The 14,506-nt window shown below is 41.5% G+C and overlaps 1 protein-coding gene across 1 annotated transcript; it reads left to right on the forward strand.

Annotated features, from left to right (window-relative positions):
* The first annotated feature begins 6,524 nt into the window (after positions 1-6,524).
* On the forward strand, positions 6,525-11,231 carry LOC139468192 (uncharacterized). Its single transcript, XM_071250007.1, has 4 exons — positions 6,525-6,634; positions 8,984-9,099; positions 9,940-10,104; positions 11,110-11,231. The coding sequence occupies exons 1-4, from the start codon at positions 6,585-6,587 to the stop codon at positions 11,181-11,183; spliced, it is 405 nt and encodes a 134-aa protein (XP_071106108.1). The 5' UTR covers positions 6,525-6,584; the 3' UTR covers positions 11,184-11,231.
* The last annotated feature ends 3,275 nt before the right edge of the window (positions 11,232-14,506 follow it).

Raw genomic sequence — 14,506 nt, forward strand, 5'->3', positions numbered from 1 at the left:
CTGCGAGTTCGTGTATCTAATCGTTTCTTACAATCACGCCATGCTTGTGTTAGGACATTGTATGTGCCAGGTTCATATTCATAGTTGTCTAACGTCCGTGTAGTATGTATGTATGTTATGTGATACATGCTTACTGTATAACCATACCGGTAGTAAGTTACTCCCTATATTACATGTTAAAATATCAACCAGACCAACGCGAACAAAATATGGATCGAAATAAAGCTCATATTTCAAACGATGATATTCGCTTATGATTCCAAGCAGACGCGATGCATACAACACACTCCTATCATTTACATGACCATTGTAAGTTTATAGTCTACCTTAAACCACATAACTTTATATGGCTGTTTTTACGACATGTTCACATCAATGATGACTTTACATGTGTATATAGGCGGCACGGGTGTGTATTGTGGTGTCGTATAGTGAATTGACACTTTACAGTTCGGTTCATGAAAACACAGATTTCAGAAGCACCAAGTGTCATATCAATAGCACAAAGTGAGATATCAGGAGCAGTCTGACGTTAATATTGACAAATGTTCATATTCAAAAAAATTATAACGCAATAGGTATCAACAGAAAAGGCGTGATTTCACTGATACCTCTCCACTACTGTCTTTTTGAGTGAGTGAATGTTTTGTTTATTTGTTGTTTAACGCCTTACTCAGCAATATTCCAGCTATATGGCGGTGCTCTGTAAATAATCGAGTCTGGACCAGACAGTCCAGTGATTGACATCATGAGCATCGATCCACGCATTTGGGATACGATGACATGCATTAACCATGTCAGCGAGCCTGACCACCCGATCCCGTTAGACGCCTCTTACGACAGGTATTGTCGCCTTTTACGTCATGCATGGGTTGCAGATGATTCTACCCCGGATCTTCACGAGTCTGAGTGATATGAGTTGGGTTAGACAGTATTGCAGCTACATGACGGTGTGTCTGCTTAATGTGGAAGAGCCCGAGGGATGCCGGGCTAGAATTGCTCCCAACAACCTATGCTTGTCGTAAGAAGAGACTTATGGGATCGCGTGGTCCGGTCCGGTGACACGGAACCCTGACGGCGTAAGGGTTGCTCACATAATCAATCATTGGATTGTCTGGTCATGACTCCATTACATACAGGTCCCCATCATAGAGCTATCATATTGCTGAGTGACAAATGAACAAACAAACCAGTGGGGGGAAATCCCAGAGAAACGTAGTTCGTACATACGTTGGTGAAATCCCCGAGCACTGTTTATGGTTCTGGCAAACTGAGGGTCATGCTCACGAGGAATCTATGATTATTTAAAACAATTCGAACCAGTAACCAGTTCATGGAAACAGTTCCTGTTTCTTTATGTGAATTTATGAGGATAATCTGTAAACATCCGAGGTATATTTTTTTCGATCATGGTGTGTTCCGAATGCATAAAAAACTCTGGAACATTGTTTTAATTATTTTGCTGCATTTGGTTGTTAACAGTTGTATTTGACACATTATTTTCACGATACTATATTAAAATGGAGACTGTTCCAGTATAGTAACCGCTAAACGATAAATACACGGGCATATATTTGTATCAAATCAAAGTCATTATCATTCCAATGTGAGTTTAAGTCTAAGTACCCTAATTCCTCCCTAACAAAAACACATTGGCAAATAGCGAACATTCGTGCACCGTCATAAACACGTAATATGCTAAACTCCAATAACACTACCATGTAACAAAACAACATGTATTACGAGCCACTTACCAGAGCGTAATTATCCTTTTGGGTTGTTAACAGTAGTATACAGATACTTGATCGGTCTTACATTGTCCCGATTAGTTTTCCTTCTGCTCAGCGACCCACACACTCCCTCGTATAGAGGGGTCGATCGTGGAGATATGTCGCCAACAGGAATCCAGGCCTGTATTGAATCAAGGCAGTCGATAGTATCAACAGTACCGTATTGTGCACATAGCATAGGAGGAACGAGTGGTATATTTGTGTAGCGTCGACATTCAGTGTTGTGATGCATATAGTTTGTGGTTCGTGAACTGTGTTTTGTATATGAATAACATAGGTAGGCCTATGTTGCGAAGACGGGTAGAGTTTGGCGATTAAGATTTGCATGGCATGTTTTATTCGTTACATGATACAACTTATTTAAATTTGCTAGAGCCACGAGTAGCACAGGCGTATTAGGCGCCGCGAATTCGCTGTAGAGAGGTGTGTCACTAATTTTATTGGAAAGTCGTTAGGAAAAGAACACAAAGGCATTATCGTTAACAAACTCTCTGTCTAACGTGTATATTTCTCTGCAATCATTACAAATAAGTAAGTTCCAACTTATATTGTTTTACACCGCAGTCAACAGTTATATTCCTGGGCCCCGTCCCTCAAAGCGATCTTAGCACTAAGGTGATCGTAAGTCCCATACTTTAACATAGGCTTACGATCATTGTAGCGCTAAGATCGCTTTGTGGAACAGGGCCCAGTGTGCCGTTGTACAAAAAAACCTTAGCGTTATGGGAGTTACGATCACCTTAGCGCTAAGATTGCTTTGTACAGTGGAACCCGGTTCTATCACGGCGACCGGTAAACGATCGAATTTTGATCACGAGCAAAGATCAAAGTCACCGGGCTATGAAGACACACTCAACCTGTTCACATATTATAATCACTCCATTCTGTCAGTGGACTCGTGCGACTAGATTATGTTCCTGGGTGCCGTTGTACAAAACAACCTTAGCATTACGACTGTCGTAAGTCTATGTTAAGGTATGGGAGTTACGATCACCTGATCGCTAAGATCGCTTTGCACACACGGCATCCAGGGACCTACTCTGCCCTTAAACTCCAGACCCTATCAGCAAGAATGTCATCGACTACAGCCAGACATCAAACCCCTATGATCATTCATGACTATTTCAATGGTGGTTATTGTAAGGGACTTTACGGTTGTATTTTATAGGCTGCGGACTACTTCAAAGTTCCCTACCACAGAACATGCGATATATAAAAGGGACTGCGCGGTACACAAGACAAACGTCGTGTGCGTGTTCGGGTGTCATTTGCACTCAGAATCAAGGCCTAAATTGCAAATACAAATGGACACCCAACAATAGCCAAGGAATGAAATCAAAACGTCACACATGTCAGGGAAGTCGCCAGTATTGTGTCAACAGTACTCCCAAGTTAAAGTCTGCTTTACGAAATCTTTGTTACAATGACCAATGTTACAATGACCAATTTAAATGGAATAGTGATATATGAACTATCCACCTGTGTGACACACCTGTAAAGCCTTGTGTGATTATCTCAACTGGTATGCGATACTTTGAAGACACAACTGCACAACTTTTAAAAAAAAGAGCATGTTCATTTATCCTTTATTCACCAGGAAGCTAAATTAAGACTTTGAAGTATTTTACGGCCGTCCCAGGAACCGCAGTTTTCTCTGCAGCCGTACACCCATTGCGCGTACCACAAATCTATGATTGTGGGTTCGATTCCCAAATACGCCTTGGTAATGTTTTGAGACTTGTTAGCCCGTTTCCGGTGTCCCCCGCCGTGATATTGCTAAAAGCGGCGTAAAACCATACTCAGTCACTCACTCACTGTTAGCACCATACCCGTGCTGGTGGTTTGCACTGTCGTGGAAAACGGCCTGTTTCATTTCCACCATCGTCACACACCCTGCACAATTCTTCATTAAATGTTGAGCTCTTGTCAATGAGAGGCCACTGGTTTCTCCTTCACTCTATTGGACCCGTGAAGATTCCGGGGTAGAATAGGTCTTAAGCAACCCATGCTTGCCGTAAAAGTCGACTATGCTTGTCGAAAAAGGCGACTAACGGGATCGGGTGGTCAGGCTCGCTGACTTGGTATATGCATGTCATCGATCCCAATTGCGTTGATCGATGCTCATGATATCAATCACTGGATTGTCTGGTCCAGACTCGATTATTTACAGACCGCCGTCATATATCTGGAATATTGCTGAGTGCGGCGTTAAACAACAAACAAACCAAACCAAACTTTTACTCTATTGAGTACTGCTGACGAAGGGCGGAGTATAAACCTGGGCCTCGTATTAGTCAAAAGAAGATTCTGGAGGGTTTTGTTCCATAATATCTCATAATGTGCAATGTCAAAGATTGTGTTAAACAGGCCTGTTGGTGGTTATTTGAACGCCTGTTTTCGTATTCTCTAAATCAAATTTCTACTGATTATGACCACCCAATCAAACCACCTCCCATGATTATACTTATGACGTTCAGGTATACTGGTAATAGTTTCATCGTTACTACTGCATGATATAATGTTGGTTGTTGGTTTGACTGTGAATGGGTTAATCAATAGTCAGTGGTTTGCATTGTGATCCATCAAAAACACATAATGACAGCATTACACATTGCATTTTGTGAACTATTAATTTAGCACAGCTGAGGAAAAGGTTAAAACATTAACATTAATGCAAAAAGGACGTAAGTCAATGTTAAGGAATGGGAGTTACGATCATCTTAGCGCTAAGATTGCTCTGTACAATGGCACCAGTTCTATCACGGCGACCTGCAAACGATCGAATTTTGCCAGGAAACCTAGATGTTGAAATCATGAGCAAAGATCAAAGTCACCGGGCTATGAAGACACAGTCAACCTGTTCACATATTATAATCACTCCATCCTTTCAGTGGACTCGTGCGACTAGATTATGTTCCTGGGTGCCGTTGTACAAATCAACCTTAGCACTACGACTGTCGTAAGTCTATGTTAAGGTATGGGAAAGGTAAAGGCCATGGAAGACCATGGGACGGCAGTGGTACAACTGTGTGGCGCCATGCCTCAAATACTTACATATGTTTTGCAAATTGAGTGTGTGACGAGTGCTACCGTTGAGGCAGGACATGCTAACCCTTTTCGCGAATACCTGGTGTCATCCTTGATTTTCAGTGATCCGTACATATACTTTTTACCGTTATTGTGCCTATTGCGCTCAGTGGAAACTGTTTCGGCGTATAATCAAGACCGGTTATTCTGTGGCGTTCACGATTTATATTTTCTTTTCAGATTATAGTTTAACGAAAGAAAGTTAATTCATCTTCTGTGAACTGTAAATCGCATATACCTAACATGATATATATTTATTCACAAATTGAGTCTCGAAGTGCTGATAGAAATTATGAGAGTCAAAATCGTATAGTCGTTACTGCAGAATAATAGCACTGCGTATTTAACAAGGATTTGAAACCTTGAAGAAACGTCAGCTTCCTTGATTCACATACTACTTTGTACATGACAATATTTAATCGTTTTATTAAAAGCGTAAAAACCTTTTCAATAATCAGAAGAACTCTTACTAAAAGCAGAATGCATTGTGCGATCCCGAAAAGCACGTCATGTCATCAACATCGTACGACAGCAAACCAAACCTAAACCCATACGCAACTAAGAACTCAGTCGTCAAAGGCGCCGCGATTCGCTGTGCAGAGTTGCGTCCCATGGGCACGCCAGAAACCTAGGATTGTGGGTTCGAATCCCGGTTCACCCCGATTATGTTTCTAGGTTTGTCAGCACCCTACCCGTGCTCGTGGGTTTCAACAAAGCGGTAAACGTCTGTGAACTGCATCACTTCGGGCTTTCCTTCCACATTAAGCTGACACAGCGTGATATAACTGGAATACTGTTAAAAGCGACGTTAAACCCACTCACTCACTCAGACGAATACTGTATTTGGCTTTAATCTGGTGTTATGTACCATTAAACATTCTAGCTCAAAATATATAACACTTAGAATCGGGGACTCCTGAATGCAAACTGTCTGGCAAAGGTAAGTATATACACACATGTTTGATGGTGTCTACAAATGGAACAAACAATAAATGTTGATGTTTTTGATACGGGTATCATAGACTGTTTTCAGCCTTGTAACGTTTTCATAACGTTTCTAATATTTTGGTTAATTCTTGTTTCCATGTGTGTACTTTCCTTTGCACGAAAGTTTACATCATGAGAAACGTTTCTTTGTTTCGTTTAGGATGTGGATTTCGGGACAAATTGGTCCCCACTACTCCATGTTTGTCGTAGGAACAGAATAATGAGGAAAGGTGAGTGACAATTTGTGACCTGGCTGACTTTGTGGGTCGTTGCTCATGCTGTTGACCTCTAGTTTGTCTGACCAAGACCCGATTCATTACAGTCTGCCGTGACATAGCTGGAATAGAGTTGACAGCAAAGTAAACCACACATTCACTCCCGTTCCTAATATCGAGACGACGAATTAACTAGCATGTTATTTGTTCATATGAAATAATATATGTTTTTTCAACACAACAATACAGTCATTGCTTATTCTTACGAAGGGCTACATCATCTGGCGTGTAACATTCCTGTATACATCAATACAGTTGTTAGCTATAAGTTGGGATCAACAACACTACAAGACAATGTGACCCCAGAATAACCTATGTCGTTATTGTAGTGGCATTATCTGATAGTGTTAATCTGTGGATTCCGGTCAAACGAGTGAAAAAGCTTATCTGTAAGGGAGAACTCCAGTCCTTGTTTTATGGAACAGACACATTGAGTACTAACAGTATGTTGTGGAAGATCCTGTACTTAGTTGTGCTTCTGGCTGCGTGCTCGTCGTAAGTACCACTGTATGAGCAACGTATTTAGTATGTATTCAGTCCTATATATAACTGCGTGCTCGTCGTACGTACCACTGTATGTACAACGTATTTAGTATGTATTCAGTCCTATATATAACTGCGTGCTCGTCGTAAGTACCACTGTATGAACAACGTATTTAGTATGTATTCAGTCCTATATATAACTGCGTGCTCGTCGTAAGTACCACTGTATGTACAACGTATTTAGTATGTATTCAGTCCTATATAAAACTGCGTGCTCGTCGTAAGTACCACTGTATGAACAACGTATTTAGTATGTATTCAGTCCTATATATAACTGCGTGCTCGTCGTAAGTACCACTGTATGAACAACGTATTTAGTATGTATTCAGTCCTATATAAAACTGCGTGCTCGTCGTAAGTACCACTGTATGAACAACGTATTTAGTATGTATTCAGTCCTATATATAACTGCGTGCTCGTCGTACGTACCACTGTATGTACAACGTATTTAGTATGTATTCAGTCCTATATATAACTGCGTGCTCGTCGTCCGTACCACTGTATGTACAACGTATTTAGTATGTATTCAGTCCTATATATAACTGCGTGCTCGTCGTACGTACCACTGTATGTACAACGTATTTAGTATGTATTCAGTCCTATATATAACTGCGTGCTCGTCGTAAGTACCACTGTATGAACAACGTATTTAGTATGTATTCAATCCTATATATAACTGCGTGTTCGTCGTAAGTACCAATGTATGTACAACGTATTTAGTATGTATTCAATCCTATAGATAACTGCTTGCTCGTCGTAAGTACCACTGTATGAACAACGTATTCAGTATGTATTCAATCCTATATATAACTGCGTGCTCGTCGTAAGTACCACTGTATGTACAACGTATTTAGTATATATTCAGTCCTATATATAACTGCGTGCTCTTCGTAAGTACCACTGTATGAACAACGTATTTAGTATGTATTCAGTCCTATATATAACTGCGTGCTCGTCGTAAGTACCACTGCATGTTCAAAGCAGTCAGTAGGTATTCAGTATCATGTAAAGCTGCGTGCTCTTCGTAAGTACCACTGCATGTACAAAGTATTCAGTTCTATGTATAACTGCGTGTTCTTCGTAAACACCACTGCATGTACACCGTATTCAGTATGTATTTAATACTATATATAACTACTTGCTCTTCGTAAGAACCACTGTATGTACACAGTACTATATACAACTGCATGTTCTTCGTACGTGCTCTTCGAATGCATCACTGTATGAACAATAAAGGCAGTAAGTATTCAGCATTGTGAAAATCTGTGTGTTCTTCGTAAGTACCACAGACGGTGACTGTATGTACAACGTATGCAGTAAGTGTTCAGTCCCATGTATAGTAAGTACTGTAACGTGTACAACGTCTGTAGTATGAATGATAAGTACAGGGAGTGGATACTAGCACTACATACAGCCAATAATGTTATCGGAGGTACAAACAACCAGTTAATGGTTGCACTAATTCTCAGGTATGTGTATATAACATATGCTAAACAGGAGGGATTTTGTTCGTTTCCAAAGGTCGAGATCGCGAGAATGCGAGATCGCGAGAATGTCCCTTACAGTATTCCATAGTTCTGCATGGTGAACAATTTCATATTTCATGTTTAACATTTGTTTAAATATTCATCTGGAAACATTCCGAATAACTTCCCATGACGTTTCAAAAGGTTACCTGGAATGGGGTTTAACTTCGCGAATGTTACACTAACGTGTGTGTGTGTGTGTGTGTGTGTGTGTGTGTGTGTGTGTGTGTGTGTGTGTGTGTGCGTGTGCGTGCGTGTGTGCGTGTGTGGATGCGTGAGTTCGTGCGTGTGACCTTCCGCTCTCCGCGCAGACGCTCCATCCACTTGAAACGTATCAAGAGGTTTCAGGGAACCTTATTCATTACAGTGTCAAACAGGAATATTACAACAATATTTATGGCGAATCGAATCCGGGCGAAGGATCTAACCACTAGGCTACCCCACCAACGCCAAAACCAAACCAAAATAACCCAACGATTCCACGAATTGCAAACTTCGTGAGGTGTATTCAAGACAAGTCGAAAATGACCCAAGTATTTAACTTTAAACCAAGGTATCCGTCAGGTTGCCTAAATTACAATATTACTCTCGCCGTTTGGAATGACTTGCTTGGTAACGTTGGACCCCAAAGACGTTCTATAATGCATGTCCCTTTAGTCGTACACTGTGCCCGGCCACCTGTAGGAGTAGGCTAATGTAGTGCATATATTGGACTGTTTTAATGGTTTAATCATCTACTTTTCACTATGTGTTTTTAATTCCCTCCTTGTTTCAGTCAGCTGTCGGTGGAAGAGCCCCATGACGAACTGTTCCGCTACTACGACAAAAACAACGACACCAGGCTCACCGCCTCAGAATGTCAGAACTTCTGGTTACATTTCGACGGCGATGGTCGGTGAACCACGCAATTAACACAATACCAAACCTCTTAGAAACCTTTTTAAAATTTAAAACCTCAAATGTATGTGCCCCTTTTACAGTGAAGCCACTACAGTATTAACTCAATTACTCCGATAACCATGTTAACGACGATGTCACGTCAGTGAACCATCGGTGTCTGTATCTATACTCCTCTTGTCCCTATCTAGGGATGGCTCGATATATTTCCTATGATATTCAAGATCTCGAGGTAGATTTTACTGAATATAGAAATTATTGTCGCTACCGATTTAATGTTTAGAAAGTGAGTGAGTGTGTTTTAAGGACGCTTTGCCTTACTCACTCACTCGCTCACGGCGTGTCAGATGTATGTAGGGGATTGCATGATGTAGAGCAGGTCACAGGTGGTTACTTCTTTGGTTGAACCCATGACCGAGAGTGTGGTGCTGACAACCTACAACCATGACTAGAATGAACCGAGATATAGGTTTGTGGGGAATGTTTTATGGATTTTGCTTTTTTGAGGACTGATTTTTCCTCTTTTTAAATTCAGTTTTAGTGAATATTTCTCCTATATATGTTTAATAATGGATCGTGTGCTGCAGGCACTTTTATTTGTATAAGTGGGTGAGTGAGTATGGTTTTACGCCGCTTTAATATTCCAGCAATATCACGCCGGGGATCACCAGAAATGGGCTTCACACATTGTACCCACGTCGAGAATCGAACCCGGGTCTTCGGCGTGACGAGCGACCGCTTTAACCACAAGGCTACCCGACCGCCCCTATTTGTATAAGTAGATGCATATACCTCATGACCCTTCATGGTCTCATCTATTTTCTTGATTTTTAGGAGACCACGTGATCGGTAAACTTGAGTTCGAATTAAAATGGACGTTCCTGAATTTGCGTTTTGCACACTACACGCCCCTGTTCTACCGCCATTTGGACACCAACTTCGACGCCCAGATTGATGCCAAGGAGGTTACCAGCTTCTGTAACTATTTCGACGATGACGGTAATTCTGATTGCTCAACTTGTTTATAAGCATGCCATTCCTGTGTGGCATAATGTAAGCTGCTGAACGAATGCACCGTGGACATGTTGTTGTCAATCGACTCTCATGAAACTCAGTGGGGACTCCGTGGTAGGATTGATCCTCAGCAACAACTGCTGATCGTAAGAAGCGACCAGACTGATCGGGTGGTCAGGCTGTGTGACTTGCTTGCTTGCGTGTCATTGTACTCGACGGCGTAGATCGTTGCTCACAATGTCAATCACTGGATTTTCTGGTCGATTATTTATCGACCGCACTCATATAGCTGGAATATTGCTGAGAGTGGCGTTAAACAAACGACTACAACTTCTTCTTCTACTACTATTACTACTACTACTACTGCTGCTGCTACTACTAGTATATCTGACCCATGAAGATCCGGGGTTTAATAGATCTTCAGCAACCCATGTGGTGGTCAGGCTCGCTGACTTGGTTGATGCATGTCATCGTATCCAAATATTGCTGAGTGCGGCGTTAAAAGAACAAACAAACAAACAAAACAAAAGTATATATCCCACAGTGTTAATCTGCTCATTGGGTGTATTTGGGGATTGACCCAAAAGAGATAAAAATAATAAATGTAAGTATTCAGCCTACAAATACTACATGCAGTGAGTGAGTTGGGTTTAACGCCGCTATGAACAGTGTCCCTGCGTGTTTGTTTAATGTGGGGGGAAAGCCCGATGTGATGCAGGTCTCACGTATACCACTTTGGGGCAACACACGAGCACGAGTATGGTGCGAATAAAACTAAAAAAATAATTCGAACGATAAGAGGTTTCTGGCGTGCCAAAGGGTAGCAACTCTGCACAGCGAATTGCGGCGCCTTTGGTGACTGGAACGCCCATGTCCCGTAAATATTACACGGATCCTCGGGTCCATGGTTTATGATACACATACGAATGCATTGCTCCGTGAATATATAAACGCATCACTCCAAGAACTTACTCACTCTGTTTCTCACAGATGATGGCCACATCTCTCTGACAGAATTCGACATGAACTGGACTGGCCTATTCACATTCCCAACTGGTCACTAACTGACATATCACTGATGTGTTGAAATAAAATACTGGAATCATTTTTCATTTCTTGGTAGTACAACATTCGTTCTATACAGTGACAGTGTCATAGGCGTTTCTGTGGCCTAAGGATGCGCGGTGAAGATTCGATTTCCTTAGCTTGCTAGGATCCGATGACCTAGGTTTCATTTAAATCGAATCTTATTAGGGTTTGTCAGTACCTTCAGTGAATGGGCGTCTTTAACCTAGGGCACTTTTGCATTATTTCCGTAATAAGACGACTCGCCTTGATATATATGTAATGTCAATGCCACTCATCGACTAACACTACAGTGTATAATTTCAAGTTACTTTTGTTTCACATCGAAAACAAACTCATCCTTTGGTAAACTCTCCGTCCGTAAATCCCTGGCTCGAATTTAAAAAACAACAACAACATGACCCCTGGCTAGAGCTAAAGAAACGCATGTAGGATTAGGGTTAGGTTGTCCTGACCCAGGCTAAATCTGAAGGCGGGGTTATGGGCGAAAATATTTCAGATCCTTTGAAAGTTGTGGGGATTTCATATGTGTACTGTCAATCATGTTTTAACGACATATGTCCAAGAGAACACAAGAGTAGCTGTCGGTTCTTGAATAAGAATCGTCCAACCCCTAACATTCATACATTATTAAACTTAAAATATATCCACACTTTTAGATTTTGACAAAAATAAATATTTAAGTAGTAAGTAAGTGGTAAGTATTTTGAAATATAAACCAGAACCCTTTTTTTATAGATTTATACTTTGAGAATGTGTTGATGATAATGCTGCACGAGCGTTAATCGTCGCCAAAAGGTGATTTTTACGTCATGAAGAAAGAGCGAAAAAACGTGGATTCGTGAAAAAAATGCACGAGCGCGCTAAGCACCGGGGTGTGTTATTTTCACGAATGCACGCTTTATGAAATTCTCTATATGAGTGAGTGAGTGAGTGAGTTTCACGTCGCTTTTTACAGTATTCCAGTCATATTACAGCGCCTCAGCTTGATGTGGAACGAAAGTCCGAAGTGACGTATGCTCTGTTTACCACTTTGGAGTATTGTGCTGACGAACCTAGAAACATAATCGGGGCGAACCGGGTTTCGAAACCACGACCATAGGTTTCTGGCGTGTCCAAGGGACGCAACTCTGCACAGCGCCTTAGACGCCTTAGACGCCTTAATTACGGCGCCTTAGAAAACTGGTCCATCCGTGCCCCTACTTTTATATGAGTGAGTGATTATTGATTTACGCCGCTTCGAGCAATATTCCAGTAACATCACGGCGGGGGACACCTGAAATGAACTTCACACATTGTACCCATGTGGGGAAAATCGAACCCGAGTCTTCGGCGTGACGAACGAACACGTTAACCACTGTGCTACCCCAGCGCCCCCCTATATATGGACATCGTTATTAGTAACATTATAGTTAAGTCCACAGGGTTCTGTCATTGGTCGCTTTGGACGAAGTGGACAGCTGCACGTCATCAAGTTATAATAAACGAGATCGAACCTACGGAAGCGTAGTAGGGCAACGGTGAAGTTATTTTTGTCTAAGTATCTCCTACGTAGGATTTATTATCTTCTACGTAGGACTTACTATCTCCTACGTAGGATGTTGTTACCCTGTCTGGCGCTCGGCATTGAGGGGCTAAAACAAGGACTGGTCGGCTCGGAGTCAGTATACTGTGTCTGAGTGGGATATTCATGTTAAACTGCGACATGGTGTCTCAGTGAGCTAGCACTATAAATCGGCATCAGTCCGAACTAGTACAAGCAGCCACACAAACACACACACGTACATGCACGTCGCTATATAAGTGCAATAATCTTGGACTCGACGTTAAACCCAATTTCACCTCACCTCACCTACGTAGGACTTAGTATGGCCTAGAATTACTATCTCCTACGTAGGACATAGTATCTCCTCCGTAGGAGAAAGGAAGTCTTACGTAGGAGATATCAAGTCCTACGTAGGAGATAATAAGTCCTACGTAGGAGATAGTAAGTCCTACGTAGGAGATAGTGATTCTAGGCCATACTAAGTCCTACGTAAGAGATAGTAAGTCCTACGTAGGAGATAGTAAGTCCTACGTAGGAGATAATAAGTCCTACGTAGGAGATACTTAAGACAAAAAGACACTCTGTCGACACGTGTTTTCACACAAATTATGAAATCATTCACTTGAATTTTTTCAATAAATACATTTCAGTTAATTCAAAGTTACAGTAATCGAAATGCACTCTATAATTTGTAAATAAAAGCACCAAATCTCATTCTGTAATCATAAGTCATGAGAAAATCAGAGTCCATTGTACGATTCTAACTATATCATAATCACGTGTTTATGAGTATGTGAATATGGTTACACGCCGCTTTTAGCAATATCACGGTGAGGACACCAGAAATTGGCCTCACATACAGTACCCTACTGGGCCTTCGGCAGGACGCTTTAACCACTAGGCTACTCCTACCATTCCTATAGCTGTGAATTACTATGAAATAGTGCTAGTACACGGTTCTTGCTAAGGTGATCGTATCGGACTATATCTTATTCACCCAGTGACTCCATCGGGCCTACAGCTGGCGTGATATCGAGCGCTGATAGCGACATCAAGCATACCAGTCAAATGAAGCAGCATTTTATAACAGGGGAACGGAGAGATTTTACATACGCTTCATGCACTGTTAGCAGTGTCTTAATAAGTCTCGCATTCGTCCTTACATTGTTCCTGTGGTGTAACTTACAAATAAGATTTAAAGTGTAGCAGTTTATTGGCGAGCGAAAGAGAGCGATGTCAAATACCAGACGTGTCATATTTTGATGTCATAGTTGCTGATAACATTATTTGAACATAACATTTGATGTCATTTTCGCTGATAACATCCGAACTGAACGTAGAGTTATTCTGATTGCTATGGTAATTATATAAATGAATGGAATATACGACCCATGTGATTATTTTCCCTGTCAGTACGTTTGGTCAGTTAAGTTTCTCTTTACTTTATATGTACCGTGTATTTACGTTTCTGAGACTAAATTACCTTATATAGTCCGCTGATGTTGGGCATCCAGAGGTGGTGGGGTAGCTTTGTGGTTACAGCGTTCGCCCGCCACGCCGAAGGTCCGGGGTCGATTCCCCACATGGGTACAATGTGTGAAGCCTGTGTTTGTCGTGCGCCGCCGTGATATATTGCTGGAATATTGCTAAAAGTGACGGAAAACCATACTCATTCACTCGCTGAGGTATCCATAGTACACAGTGAAATGTCAATAGTCACGACCTCGTTCGTCAGGACTTTTGACTTAACACTTT

This window comes from Haliotis cracherodii, unplaced genomic scaffold, assembly GCF_022045235.1.
Source record: "Haliotis cracherodii isolate W230 unplaced genomic scaffold, xgHalCrac1.p SCAF_1, whole genome shotgun sequence".
Classification (NCBI taxonomy): Eukaryota; Metazoa; Mollusca; class Gastropoda; order Lepetellida; family Haliotidae; genus Haliotis; species Haliotis cracherodii.

Bases quoted from the DNA above. Each gene is read 5' to 3' on its own strand.
- LOC139468192 (XM_071250007.1), top strand. From the start codon at position 6,585: ATGTTGTGGAAGATCCTGTACTTAGTTGTGCTTCTGGCTGCGTGCTCG. The intron at 6,635-8,983 runs GTAAGTACCACT...TCCTTGTTTCAG, and splicing joins CTTCTGGCTGCGTGCTCGTC to TCAGCTGTCGGTGGAAGAGC. The intron at 9,100-9,939 runs GTCGGTGAACCA...CTTGATTTTTAG, and splicing joins GTTACATTTCGACGGCGATG to GAGACCACGTGATCGGTAAA.